This window comes from Esox lucius, chromosome 19 (assembly GCF_011004845.1).
Source record: "Esox lucius isolate fEsoLuc1 chromosome 19, fEsoLuc1.pri, whole genome shotgun sequence".
Lineage (NCBI taxonomy): Eukaryota > Metazoa > Chordata > Actinopteri > Esociformes > Esocidae > Esox > Esox lucius.
The window spans coordinates 23467885-23481138 of NC_047587.1; the positions used below are offsets into that span (position 1 = coordinate 23467885).

The 13254-nt window shown below is 36.5% G+C and overlaps 1 protein-coding gene across 1 annotated transcript in view; it reads left to right on the forward strand.

Moving 5' to 3' along the window:
• Window positions 1-2527, forward strand: part of slco3a1 (solute carrier organic anion transporter family, member 3A1) — a 63969-nt gene extending 61442 nt beyond the window's left edge. Inside the window, exons 8-10 of the mRNA XM_010883847.3 lie at window positions 577-749; window positions 896-960; window positions 1519-2527. Coding sequence (XP_010882149.1) covers window positions 577-749; window positions 896-960; window positions 1519-1889 — 609 coding nt within the window. The 3' untranslated portion in view covers window positions 1890-2527. The remainder of the gene's footprint in view (window positions 1-576; window positions 750-895; window positions 961-1518) is intronic.
• Window positions 2528-13254: the final 10727 nt, after the last annotated feature.

Consider the following 13254-nt stretch of genomic DNA (forward strand, 5'->3'; position numbering starts at 1 on the left):
CCCTCATATCCCCAGCACAATATATAGCAGCGTAACACCTTGGAACTGAGACAGGGAAATATATAAAGGGGAAATTATGATACCAACACAACTAGACAATTAATGTTAGGTTTACAGTAATATGCAGAGTAGGCTTCAAGTAACAATGCAAGCATCGAAAGCATGAATAGGACTACTCAAGGGAATGGGACACATTGTCTTCTCCCTCCTGGGCACCCGTGACACTTCGAGAGGTGGTGAGGGTTGCATGGCCTCTGGGATTTAGGTAGAGGTTTTGACTAGGCCAAGGGGGTTGTGACTTTCTATACCCACTGTATTATTACTACATCATTCAAACAAGATGGGAGAAGCCATGAAGCCTTATCTTTGGAGAAGCCCTAAAGCAGTGATCCTTGCACAGATGACAGTTTTTATAAACACTGCACACAGTGACTCTGTTACTGGTGAATCTACATTTCTCCCAACGATGTACTGCAGATATATGGAAGAGATTTGAAACTGCTTTGATGTCTCTGAGTGAATTTGGCTCGTTGTCCCAGAAAGTCATACTAATGCAGATATACCCATTCTCTTAAGAATCTGACAGGGTGTACATGTATATCCAGTGATAGTGAGATGGCTACTGCTGTCCCAGGAAAGTGTCCCAGTCCAGGCTGCCAGGAGGCCTTCCTCACTTTCCTCTGTGTAATCTGTGCCTGCTGCATGATTGGCTCCATGGCTCAGACACCTTCTGTCATCATCCTTATCAGGTAACACCTCTGGCACTCACCTTACCACAACACCATACACAGCATATCCTGCTAAAAATGCATAGGTTTACTTAAGTATTTCCTGCAGAAAGAGTATTTCTGTATTTCCTGCATGCAAACATTACTGTTTCCTATTCCTTTCCAAGGACTGTAAGCCCTGAGCTGAAATCATATGCACTTGGAGTTTTGTTTCTCTTGCTGCGACTACTTGGTAAGTTACTGTACTGTTGCATATGAACAAGTGAAGTTGCATTAAGACATTTTAATTATGAATCTGGTGTGGCATGGTAGCCTATTGGTCAAGAGAATTGAGCCAGTAGACGAAAGGAAAAACAATGTAATTAAGAATGTTTTCAGCATATTTACCTGGTAAAATAAAACATAGGTGTCAAATGCTAGAATTTGTTTTAAAGACTACCTCCAGTGGCTTATCTAGCCCCATTTTGACTTAATTCCATCCTATACTGTTTAAACCTCTTAGACAAATGTTGCTATATAAAGATATAACAAATTGGGGTTTGAATGTTTCTGTGCTTATTTAGAGGGGATCAATAACAATCACAGCTTTACCGGTTCACGGTCACAATATTAACAAATAGGAAATATACTGCATTTTCATGGAAACAAGTGGGACAATCAGATTTGCCTCTTCAAGGTGAAATAGTTTGACTAAAATGATGACCAATTTGCATAGGTTGCTGTACAAAATCAGCTCTAGAGATGAAAATCTTGTGCTGTTGCGCTAATCTTCTGCTCACCTGTTTTGTAGGATTCATTCCCCCTCCACTAATCTTTGGTGCTGGGATTGACTCAACATGCCTTTTCTGGAGTACAGAGTGTGGGGATAAGGGAGCCTGCCTGCTGTACGACAATATCGCTTACAGACATCTGTATGTGAGCCTGGCCATTGGTCTTAAGGTCACCGCCTTCATACTCTACACCACCACCTGGTACTGTTTACGCAAGAACTATAAGAAATACATAAAAAATCATGAGGGCTATACAACGCCGACTGAATTGTTCCCATCAAGTCTCACAATGGACAACCTGAAGGATGGGAGTCAAAACCCAAACAGGACAAAGTTTATATACAACCTAGAGGACCATGAGTGGTGCGAAAATATGGAGTCGGTTTTGTAGTTTCTGAACCATCAAGAAGACTATATGCTATAATATTTTTTTTATTAAATTATAGAATGTTTTCTATCTGAAGTCCTGTATAGGCCGTGGAAGACTGTTGCTGCTCTTTTCTCCAAATCCTTGTTAACTTTTGATAGTGTCCGTTTCTTATGTAAAGGTGTTATCAGCAAGGGTTTCGTCCAGTGCCAGTTAACTCTGTTGTGATTGTCTGTAGAAGACAACTACTGTCTGGCTCCTGGCTTTGTCCTGCTTCTAGGTTATTAGATCCAGAACAATATGCTACTGATATTGGCGTCATACTACAGTAGGTCCCATTTGGACAGTTTCAACATCTGTTACTCGGGGTTGGGTGAGTTACTGTCTAAATGTAATCCGTTAATGTTACTATTAACCTATCCAAATTTGTAATCAAAAACATAACTTCTGGATTACTCAAACTCAGTAACATAATCCGATTACTTTTTATTACTTCTGTTATTGAGAGGGAAAAGGATATTACCGTTTGAACTCAATGTTAGAGTTCATATAGCTTGCCATAAACAGATGTTTGATTTGACATTATCGATTAGGTGTTTTTCTGCTTTCTACTGCAATATCTTGATTTGGCTATATCTGTACATTAAAAGCTATCATTGTCAGATTTTCAGTCATTTCAATTGATTAAATACCCTGGGACCTAAAATCCATTTTACTTGGAAATATCAATTTGAAAATGTTTTACCTAAGCATAACCCTCAAACCAAAAAAGGACTTCAACTAGTCTACTCTCTTTGTGGTTTTCTTATCTTTGGGCAGTCATTGCTTCAAAATATAGTGGGAAAAATAGATGATTCTTTAATGTAATCACATACCGTGAGCATCCAAAATGCATTTTGGATGGGAAAAATTATTGTTTATCATTTAGGTTTTTTATATCTAAGTTTAAGCTGTTGAAGTTTATTGAATGTGCTCAAGTCTGATCATGTTCTGTCTGTTAGGCATGATAAATGTATTCTCACTTGTGGGCTTTGATATAGGTGTTTAAAAGAAAGTTCAAACGTATTATAGTCCATGTTGACTGGCATCCAAACTGTTGCTGAGTGCATTTGTCACTGGTTGTCCAGTTTCCATGGTTTGCAAAAAAAACAAAAGTGATAAGCAGTTTCGGCTAATGTAACTTAAATTCAACAATTATTGGGTTACATGCTGTATTCATAAATGTGTGAACAGCCAATCATAACCAGAATGAGTAAGGCACGAATAATTCAGAGAACAGCTGTAGGATTCCTATCAAATATTAAAAGCCAAGTGATATACATATTGCACGTAAACTAGGCTACAGCGATGGTTCTCAAACATTTTCCTCCTCAATCCCCAAATTGAAGTTCAAACCTTAAAATCCCCCCGGGGAGACACTTGCACACCTTCACTTACACTTACTTAAACTGCATTTAACAACAGTATTATTATTTTTTGCAATCTTTTCAGCAGCCATTATCAATGAAGGGAAGTTACTTCTATGGAATCAAGAAAAAGTGGGAGTATGTTCCTTACAGGCTTACCTGTAAGCAGCAAAGTATGAAATGAAAATCATGACTTGCCATGTCTCGCTGTCACTCAGGAGTGCTTATTGCTATCACACTTTACCTCCTCAAATATCAATGAAAGTATTCTCAATAATCTATTGCATTTTCATGTCACATTATTGAAAACTGTGCCATGTTACAGCTACCTGTAGACACACAACCACTTAAAAACAAGTCCTTTCTGAAATATGAAAACATTAAACATCCAGATTATTGTTCTAGCAAAGCTGCCTCCTTAGTAATTTACTAAACTGTACTTTATATGGATAGGTTAATATAAACGTAGGCTTAATCAGTGCAGGAAAGAAATGAACATTTTAGAAGGTTTGTGCGCAAATGGTGATGATCATTGTTTGACACAATCAAGTCTGCAACTATTGCAATACTCTTTTGTGAGAAACCATGATTAAAAATAGGTTTGATACTTAATTTGCGCACTCATCCTTTATGACTGTAATAGTAATTTAAAATGTATCCATCAGGGTTTTCAGTGTATCTGTAATTCAATTTCCATATTTTTGTTGGTAATGTAATGGATTACAGTTACTGTTTTTTGTCATTGGTTACTCCCCAACCCTGGAGTTACTTCCTTTTCTATTAGTAAACTATCCATCAGGGAAAAAAATACTTTATGTGCATGTACATGATAGGACATGTCTTTACATTGCCAAGAATATACAAATGAAATATCATTGCATTTTCCATAAATCATTTTATTTTGTTAAAATAAACAGAGAGCTATTTTGTGAGGCACAATATAGGATTATAGTCTATTATTGTCCTCCTGAATAATTGTGACCTTCAGTAAAGACCATCAAAAAAGTGTTACCAGCTTGATCTTACATCCAAAATATTCAGTCTAACATTTGAGGTCAAAAAAAATCTTAATCAATGAATAAAAGTATTCTAATAAACATGTAACCTTTGGAAATTGTTAATCTAATTAATAAGAATATCCTCCCATTGATATTTTCATTCAAGTTCATCTGAGTATAAATCACTGTGTATAAATATAATAAATAAATAATAATACATGAAAAGAATACATTTACAGAAATGTTTAAAACATGACTTCGAAGTTAGGATAGCCATGTTAAACAAATTATGCAATTATGTTAATTAGTATTGTTATAATTGATAGCCATATAAATTTGTATTTGGGAAAACCTAAACATGTGAAACAACGTAGGTTTGGTCTCTCTAGCTTGAATGGTCTGAATGTTGAAGGGTAACCAATGGTAAGTATGCAAATTAGGCAAATGTTAAAGTAGGATTGCCTACACATGTGAAACAAAGTTTGTTTGGCCAATCTAGCGAGAATTTTTATTTTACCCAAATGTAATTGTTGGATTTCTTCCATTTTCAGTGTAACAACAAGCTGATAAACTATATAGCCTTTTTTGCTCATCTTAACTAAAGATGCAAGTTTTGAAGTGAAATATACAGTGTCATTCAAAGGTGTCACTCAATCAAGGGTATTTCTTTAGTTTTACTATTTTCCACATAAAATAATAGTGAAGACATCACAACTATGCAATTACATAAGGAATCATGTAACAACCAAAAAGGGGTTAAACAGATCAAAATTCATTTCATATTTTAGATTCTTCAAAGTAACCATCCTTTGCCTTGATGACAGGTTTGCACACTCTTTGCATTCTTTCAACATGCCTCATCTGGAATGAATTTCAATTTACAGGTGTGCCTTGTTAAAATATAATATGAGGAATTTATTTCCTTCTTAATGTGTTTCAGACATTCAGTTGTGTTGTGAATAGGCAGGGTTGCTATACAGAAGACCATCATTATGTCTGTACTGTAGCAGTCCATAACTATGGCAAGAAAAGTTAAAATAAGCAAAGAGAAATAAAAGTCTATCAGTACTTTAAAACAAGAAAGTCAGTCAATCTCAAGAACTTGGAAAGTTTCTTCAAGTGCAGTTTCAAAAACTAAGCGCTAATAGAATGCCAAGAGTGGGCAAAGCTGTCATCAAGGCCAGTGGTTTTCAAACCTCTTTGGGGAACCCAAGACACTCCACATCTTAAGTGTACCCCTGAACTAGCACAGCAGATTCACTAATCAAAGGCTTGAGGATTAGTAGACCGGTTGAATCAGGTTCAAATAGGTTCCCCAGGGCGAAGTTTGAAAACCACTGATCTAGGCAAAGTGTTGCCACTTTGAAGAATCAAAAATATAAATGTATTTTGATTTATTAAAGCTTTTTGGGTTACTACATTATTCCATGTGTTATTTCATAGGTTTGATGTCTTCACTATTATTCTGCAATGTGGAAAATAATCAAATTTAGGAAATGCCATTGAATGTGTAGGTTTCCAAACTTTTGACAGGTAATGTATATTTAAGCAATAAGGCATGAAGGGGTGTGATATAATGCCAGTATGCCATGGCTAAGAGCTGTTCTTAGGCATGAAGCATTGCAGCGTGCCAGGATAGAGTGCTTAGTTGTGGCATAATATATACTCAGTGGTACTATATACACATTCAGTAGTGGACAAGCATAAACTGGAAAATCTGAAAGTATTATTGTGTGATGTAATTACATATCTCTTCAAGCTAAACAATGAAGATTAATGTTGATGTTCTTGTACTGATGAGGCTATACTGAGTTTAGTTTACAAAACTGAAATGATAATTCAACAATGTGAGATGTTTATTTGTGATATGTATCACACATAAGCCAGGATTCAGTGTCATCAAGGAATAAACAAACAGAGCAAAGGAAACTAAAGCAATTGAAATAGCGCTGTGCACAGGTCAGAGCATGTGAAATTACATAAAAAGTGCTGGAATAATTGATGTTCAATGGCTGTTAATCCTACAATAACCTATTTGGCTTTTTTATTTTATCCCTTGACATATGTATTTGAAGGCCCTCAAGATATGGTCACTTTTACAGTTTCTCTACCAAAAACGTTTTGGCATCGTCCCTTTTCTTATTTTTTTTTATATGGCGAGATAGAATTTATTTTACTCTGGAAATAAAATCACTTTTTCAAAAAAAAAATATAATTTTCTATTATTTATTTACTGAGAAAATGTACTGATGTATGTACATACAAGTAAACAGAAAATAAATCTGTACATTTTATCAAATGTGCTCTTTTTGTGTACTGTGATTGTTCGCTCTGCCTGGCAACTTTGGGATAATGCAAGCGCAACTTGTGCTGGTGAGTAGCCTACCTTAAATCAGGCTGGGCGGTCGAGGGTTGAGTTGGCGAATATCAGGCGATACGATGGTGTTTGGCCCTCTAACAACCTCTAGTTATATATTTACAGATAGGTAACATGTTCACTAAGATCGCTTATCTACTAAAATTGTTTATTTAAGTCTGAGATTCGAATAGCTTGCTAGTTACAGAATACAGAAAACATGATAACCCATATAGCTACGTTTAAAGATAGCTAGCTACGCGACAGTAGGCTGCTTTAAGTACTATTGTTAGTTCAAGTTCAAAGTTTGTTCATCAAATGCACCGAATAACGCGTCATTCTGAACAATTTAATTCTTGTGACATGGCACGCGACATCTACGTAGTAAGAATTAAGAAATATATAAGTAAAAACAAAGCAATAATATACAATGTAAATTAGCAGCAGTTTTAAAGAGTGTAGAATGGATATGAACAATATGGTTAGAAGCATTGAATATTATAAATATGAGTGTGACATGCTAGGAATGGAACATACAAAACAATGGCCCTCATTCATGAAACATTCTCAGAAAAGATCTCAGATTCGAACGTTGGGAGAAACTTACGGATGATCTCTACAAGCGCACCTGGCCGAAATGAGCGTAGATGTCATCGCAGATCGGTAAATCGGATAAATCTGTGGATGCGAGAACGCCCTGCACCTGTCCTTATTTATATATGACACACCCGGTTAAAAAAAGTCTTTGGTCATCTTGCATAAACCGCATGTTTGAGATCTACTCAGACTGTGATGGCCACTCCAGAACCTTCTCCTTTTTCTGCTGTAACCACTGGAGGGGTCAACTTGGCCTTGTGCTTAGGGTCATTGTCGTGCTGGAAAGTCCAAGAGCGTCCCATGCGCAGCTTTCGTGCAGAAGAATGCAAATTGTCAGCCAGTATTTTCTGATGACATGCTGCATTCATCTTGCCATAAATTTTCACAAGATTCCCTGTGCCTTTAGAGCTCACACACCCCCAAAACATCAGTGAGCCACCACCATGCTTCACAATGGCGTCCGTGAATTTAAGGATGGTGTTGGAGCTGTGCGTGTCCTTGCAGTCATGCATGAACAGGGAGTACAGGAGGGGACTGAGTACCCAACCCTGCAGGGCTCCGGAGCTCATGGCCAGGGCAGAGGAGGTGAGGTTGCCCATTCTCATCACCTGAGGTCTTCCCGTAAGTAACTGCAGGATCCAATTGCAAAGGAAGGTGTCAAGTTCCAGGGTGTTGAGCTTAGGAACAAACATAGAGGACACAATGGTGTTGAATGCAGAGGTGTAGTCCACAAACAGCATCCTCACATATGTGTTGCATTTTTCCAGGTGGGAAAGTGCGGTGAAGTCAGGGTGATGGAAACGTCCGTAGATATATTGGGGCGGTATGCAAATTGAAAGTGGTCCAAGATGTCAGGAAGGGTGGAGCAGATATGAGTTTTGACCAGCTGCTCAAAGCACTTCATGATGATGGAGGTCAGTGCCACACGGTGGTAGTCGTTCAGGCAGGATGGAAGGTTTGGTACAGGGATGATGGTGGTCTGTTTGAAGCAGGAAGGGACTGCAGAGAGGTTGAATATGGAGGTGAAAACGCTTCTCCAATGTGATCACATGCGAGCATGGAACAGTGTTCAGCGATAGTTAATGCCATGATGGCCTCAGCCTTTTTTGCATAAAACATGTTTAACCATAAATGGCAGCATGTTTTGGGTGGAACTGTAATAAACACCTGCTGCTCGTTGAGTCGCTGCAGAAATCATTATTTGACCTGCCAGAGTATGAGGTAATGTTTGAACGTTAGTTGACTCTTCCTCCATTTGTGCGCTCAATGTGATGACATCATTACCATACATGACACCTAGCCTCGAACTGTGCTTCAAACCAGGATGTCTCCAAACTGACCAATGGCAAACATCAGTGGTTGTAACTTTCTATTCAGGAACCCCCATACTAACTAACCAATGGCGAACATCAGTTCCCAGATCGGTAATACCTAATCCAGAGTAGGCGCTCATCTCCACGCCCCGTTGTATGAGGGGCCGTCAGGGACATTATTCAGAATTACCTCTCACAAACACATGTGAAATGCTCTTACATACACTACTGAAACACTCTCACATAAAGAGCTTTTCACTTGTATGTGTGAGAGTGTTTCAGTAGTGTATATAAGAGTGTTTCACTTGTATGTGTGAGAGCTTTTCAGTAGTGTATGTAAGAGCTTTTCACTTGTATGTGTGAGAGCGTTTCACTCGTATGTATGAGAGTGTTTCAGTAGTGTATATAAGAGCGTTTCACTTGTATGTATGAGAGCTTTTCAGTAGTGTATATAAGAGCGTTTCACTTGTATGTGTGAGAGCGTTTCATTAGTGTGTGCGAGCGAATACGCTTCCAGTTGTTTATGTAAGATTGTTTCAGTAGTGTATGTAAGAGCATTTCACATGTGTTTGTGAGAGGTAATTCTGAATAATGTCCCTGACGGCCCCTCATACCATTGAGTGGGAGAACAGACCTGCATCCCAAGTGGACTACAACAGCGTAAACAAGACAAACCGGCTGGCTTAAATTACTAACGCTTGTTATGCCGAAGAGTTGCATAACTTATTCAGTGATTGACATATACAAATCAAACAATGTCTGATATATTTTATAAATGCCTGGCATAATTTTACCTTTGACTTCAATAGAAATTCAACTTAGGTTTTAGTAGAAATTCCTGAAATCTGTAATAACGCAATTACTGTTTGAAAACCAATAACATATTCACTGATTGTCATATATACATCAAACAACATCTGATTAATTCTATAAATGTCTGGCATACTTTTACAACCTTTGATTTCAATGGAAATTCTACTTACAATTTAGTAGACATTTCTGAAATCTGTAGTAACGCTATTACAGCTTTGAAAATCATGAAGATATTCAGTGATTGTCATATACATGTCAAACAACATCTGATTTATTCTATAAATATTTGCAATACTTTTACAATTTTTGATTTTAATAGAAATTCTACTTACAATTTAGTAGAAATTCCTGAAGTCTCTAATACTGCAATTAAAGTTTTGAAAATCAATAACTTGTTCACTGATTGGCCTTTATACATAAAACAATGTGTGATTTATTCTTTAAATGCCTGGCATACCTTTACAACCTTTGTTTTTAATAGAATATCTACTTAAATTCATGAAATCTTTAATACTGCAAGTACAGCTTTGAAAATCAATAACCTATTCATTGATTGATTTATATACATCAAACAATGTTGGATTTATTATCTATAAATGTGTGCCATACTTTAACAAGCTTTATTTTAAAAGAAGGTCTACTTACGATTTACTAGAAATTTCTGAAATCTGTAATACTGCAATTACAGCTTTGAAAATCAATAACGTATTAGTTGATATTCACACAACATCTGATTTATTCTATAAATGTCTGCCATACTTTTACAACCTCTGTTTTCAATAGACATTCTACTGAAAAATATTCTACTTAGGATTTAGTAGAAATTCCTGAAATCTCTAATACTGCAATTAAAGCTTTGAAAATCAATAACTTATTCATTGAAGGGGAAGAAGTTTTGCTTAGATTCTTTCACAAAATATATTTTATAATATAATTTATTAGTAATTCTTAGTGAGCATCAGATGAGATTAAATAGTATGCTGAATTAACAGTATCGCTTCTACCACTGGTATTGCGTCAGACCCTCTAAAACATCTCACATTAACCCTAGCAGCCCGCGGCTTAGTTGTCATAAGGCACATTACTATATTAAAAATGCCAGACTGTTCACTCTATATTTTACAATACTTTTTAGCAGATCCCTACAAGGGGAGGTACACTATATAGGTTAAAGCTTAGGGTGTTAGCCGTGTGATGTCTGTATATGTTGATCAATTAATAAGTTATTGATTTTCAAAGCTGTAATTGCGCTATTACAGGTTTCAGGAATTTCTACTAAATCTTATGTATTATTTCTTTTAAAAACAAAGGTTGTAAAAGTATGGCAGGCATTTATAGAATAAATCACACATTGGTTAATGTACAGTGGATATAAAAAGTCTACACACCCCTGTGAAAATGCCAGGTTTTTGTGATGTAAAAGAATGAGTCTTATAACTGGGGATGTGGCTGTGTTCAGAATTAACCAATCACATTCAAATTGTTGTTAAAAAGAAGTTATTACACAGCTGCCATCATTTAAAGTGACACTGGTTAATCACAAATAAAGTTCAGCTGTTCTAGTAAGATTTTCCTGACATTTTCTTAGTAGCATCTCAGAGCAAAAGCCATAGTCCACAGAGAGCTTCCAAAGCATTAGAGGGATCTCATTGTTGAAAGATATCAGTCAGGAGAAGGGTACTAAATAATTTCCAAAGCATTAGATGTACCATGGAACACAGTGAAGACAGTCATCATCAAGTGGAGAAAATATGGCACAACAGAGACATTAGCAAGAACTGGACGTCCCTCCAAAATGTATGGAAAGACTAGAAGAAAACTGGTCAGGGAGGCTTCCAAGAGGCCTACAGCAACATTAAAGGAACTGCAGGAATTTCTGTCAAGTACTGGCTGTGTGCTACATGTGACAACAATCTCCCGTATTCTTTATATGAATGGGCTATGGGGTAGGGTGGCAAGATGGACACCTTTTCTTACAAAGAAAAACATCCAAGCCCAGCTGAAGTTTACAAAAACAAACGTCAAGTCCCCCAAAAGCATGTGGGAATATGTGTTATGGTCTGATGAAACCAAGGTTGAACTTTTTGGCCATAATTTGGCGCAAAAACAACCCTACACATCACCCAAAGAACACCATACCCACAGTGAAGCATGGTGGTGGCAGCATCATGTTTTGGGGCTGTTCTTCTTCAGCTGGAAGAAAGTTGGCCTTAGTCAGGGTGGAGGGAATTATGAACAGTTCCAAATACCAGGCAATTTTGGCACAAAACCTTCAGGCGTCTGTTAGAAAGCTGAAGATGAAGAGAAAGTTCACCTTTCAGCACAACAATGACCAAAAGCATGGCTTCACTAGAAAATTAATATTCAGGAATGGACCATCCAGAGCCCAGACCTGAATCCAATTGAACATCTGTGGGGTGATCTGTAGAGGGCTGTGCAAAGGAGATGTACTCGCAATCTGACAGATTTGGAGCGCTTTTGCAAAGAAGAGTGGACAAATATTGCCACGTCAAGATGTGCCATGCTAATTGACTCCTACCCATAAAGACTGAGTGCTGTAATAAAATCAAAAGGTGCTTCAAGAAAATATTAGTTTAAGGGTGTGCACACTTACGCAACCAGGTTATTGTGAGTTTATTATTTTTTATTTTTCAAAGATTTCAGTTTGTTTTTAAATTGAATTGTTCAGGTTATATGTCACATTAAAGGTGGAAAAAGTTCTGACATGATTTATCTTTGACTCGTACTTTTACATCACAAGAACCTGGCATTTTAACAGGGGTGTGTAAACATTTTATATCCACTATATATATGACAATCAATTAAAAAGTTATTAATTTGCACTTTTACAGATTTCCGGAATTTCTACAAAATTCTAAGTAGACTTTCTTTAAAAACAAAGGTTGTAAAAGTGTGGCAGGCATTTATAGAATAAGCCAGATGTTGTTTGATGTATATTTGACAATCAATGAATAAGATATTGATTTTCAAATCTGTTATTGCAGTATTAGATTTCAGGAATTTCTACTAAATCCTAAGTCAATTTTCTTTCAAAAACAAAGGTTGTAAAAGTATGCCACACATTTATAAAATAAATCAAATGTTGTTTGATTTGTATATGTCAATCAAATGAATACGTTATTGATTTTCAAACCTTTAATTGCAGTATTAGCGATTTCAGGAATTTATACTAAATCCTAAGTAGAATTTCTATTGAAAACAAAGGTTGTAAAAGTATGCCAGGCATTTATAGAATAAATCAGACGTTGTTTGATGTGTATATGAGCCTGGGCCTCTTGTGGCATGATTAGTGCTAATAATTCAATTTCCTCAAAATGACACCAACAAATGTGTCAATTTTTATTTTACTCCTATCTTTGCTTCTTAAGACGAAACTTGAAAAAAACCTGTCTGAGGTAGAAAGTAAACATTCAACCCTATATTGTATCAATTGCAATTAGTGCTTGGCAATCTGGAAGTATTTAAGAAATCGCAACTCCTGAATATTTCTAGTCTAGCCTTACAAGGAACTTCTGGAATTTCAAAGGCTAACTGTAGATGACAATGAATTGAAATGAAAAGTGTAAAAAGCAGTTCAGTAAAGATAGATATGACATACAGACGTGCTCAAATTTGTTGGTACCCCTACAGCTCATTGAAATAATGCTTCATTCCTCCTGAAAAGTGATGAAATTGAAAGCTATTTTATCATGTATACTTGCATGCCTTTGGTATGTCATAGAATAAATTATTGCTTATTCTACAAAGATATTCTAAAATGGCCTGGACACATTTGTTGATACCCCTTAGAAAATACAATAAATAACTGGATCATAGTGATATTTCAAACTAATTTGTTTCTTTAATTAGTATCACACATGTCTCCAATCTTGTAATCAGTCATTC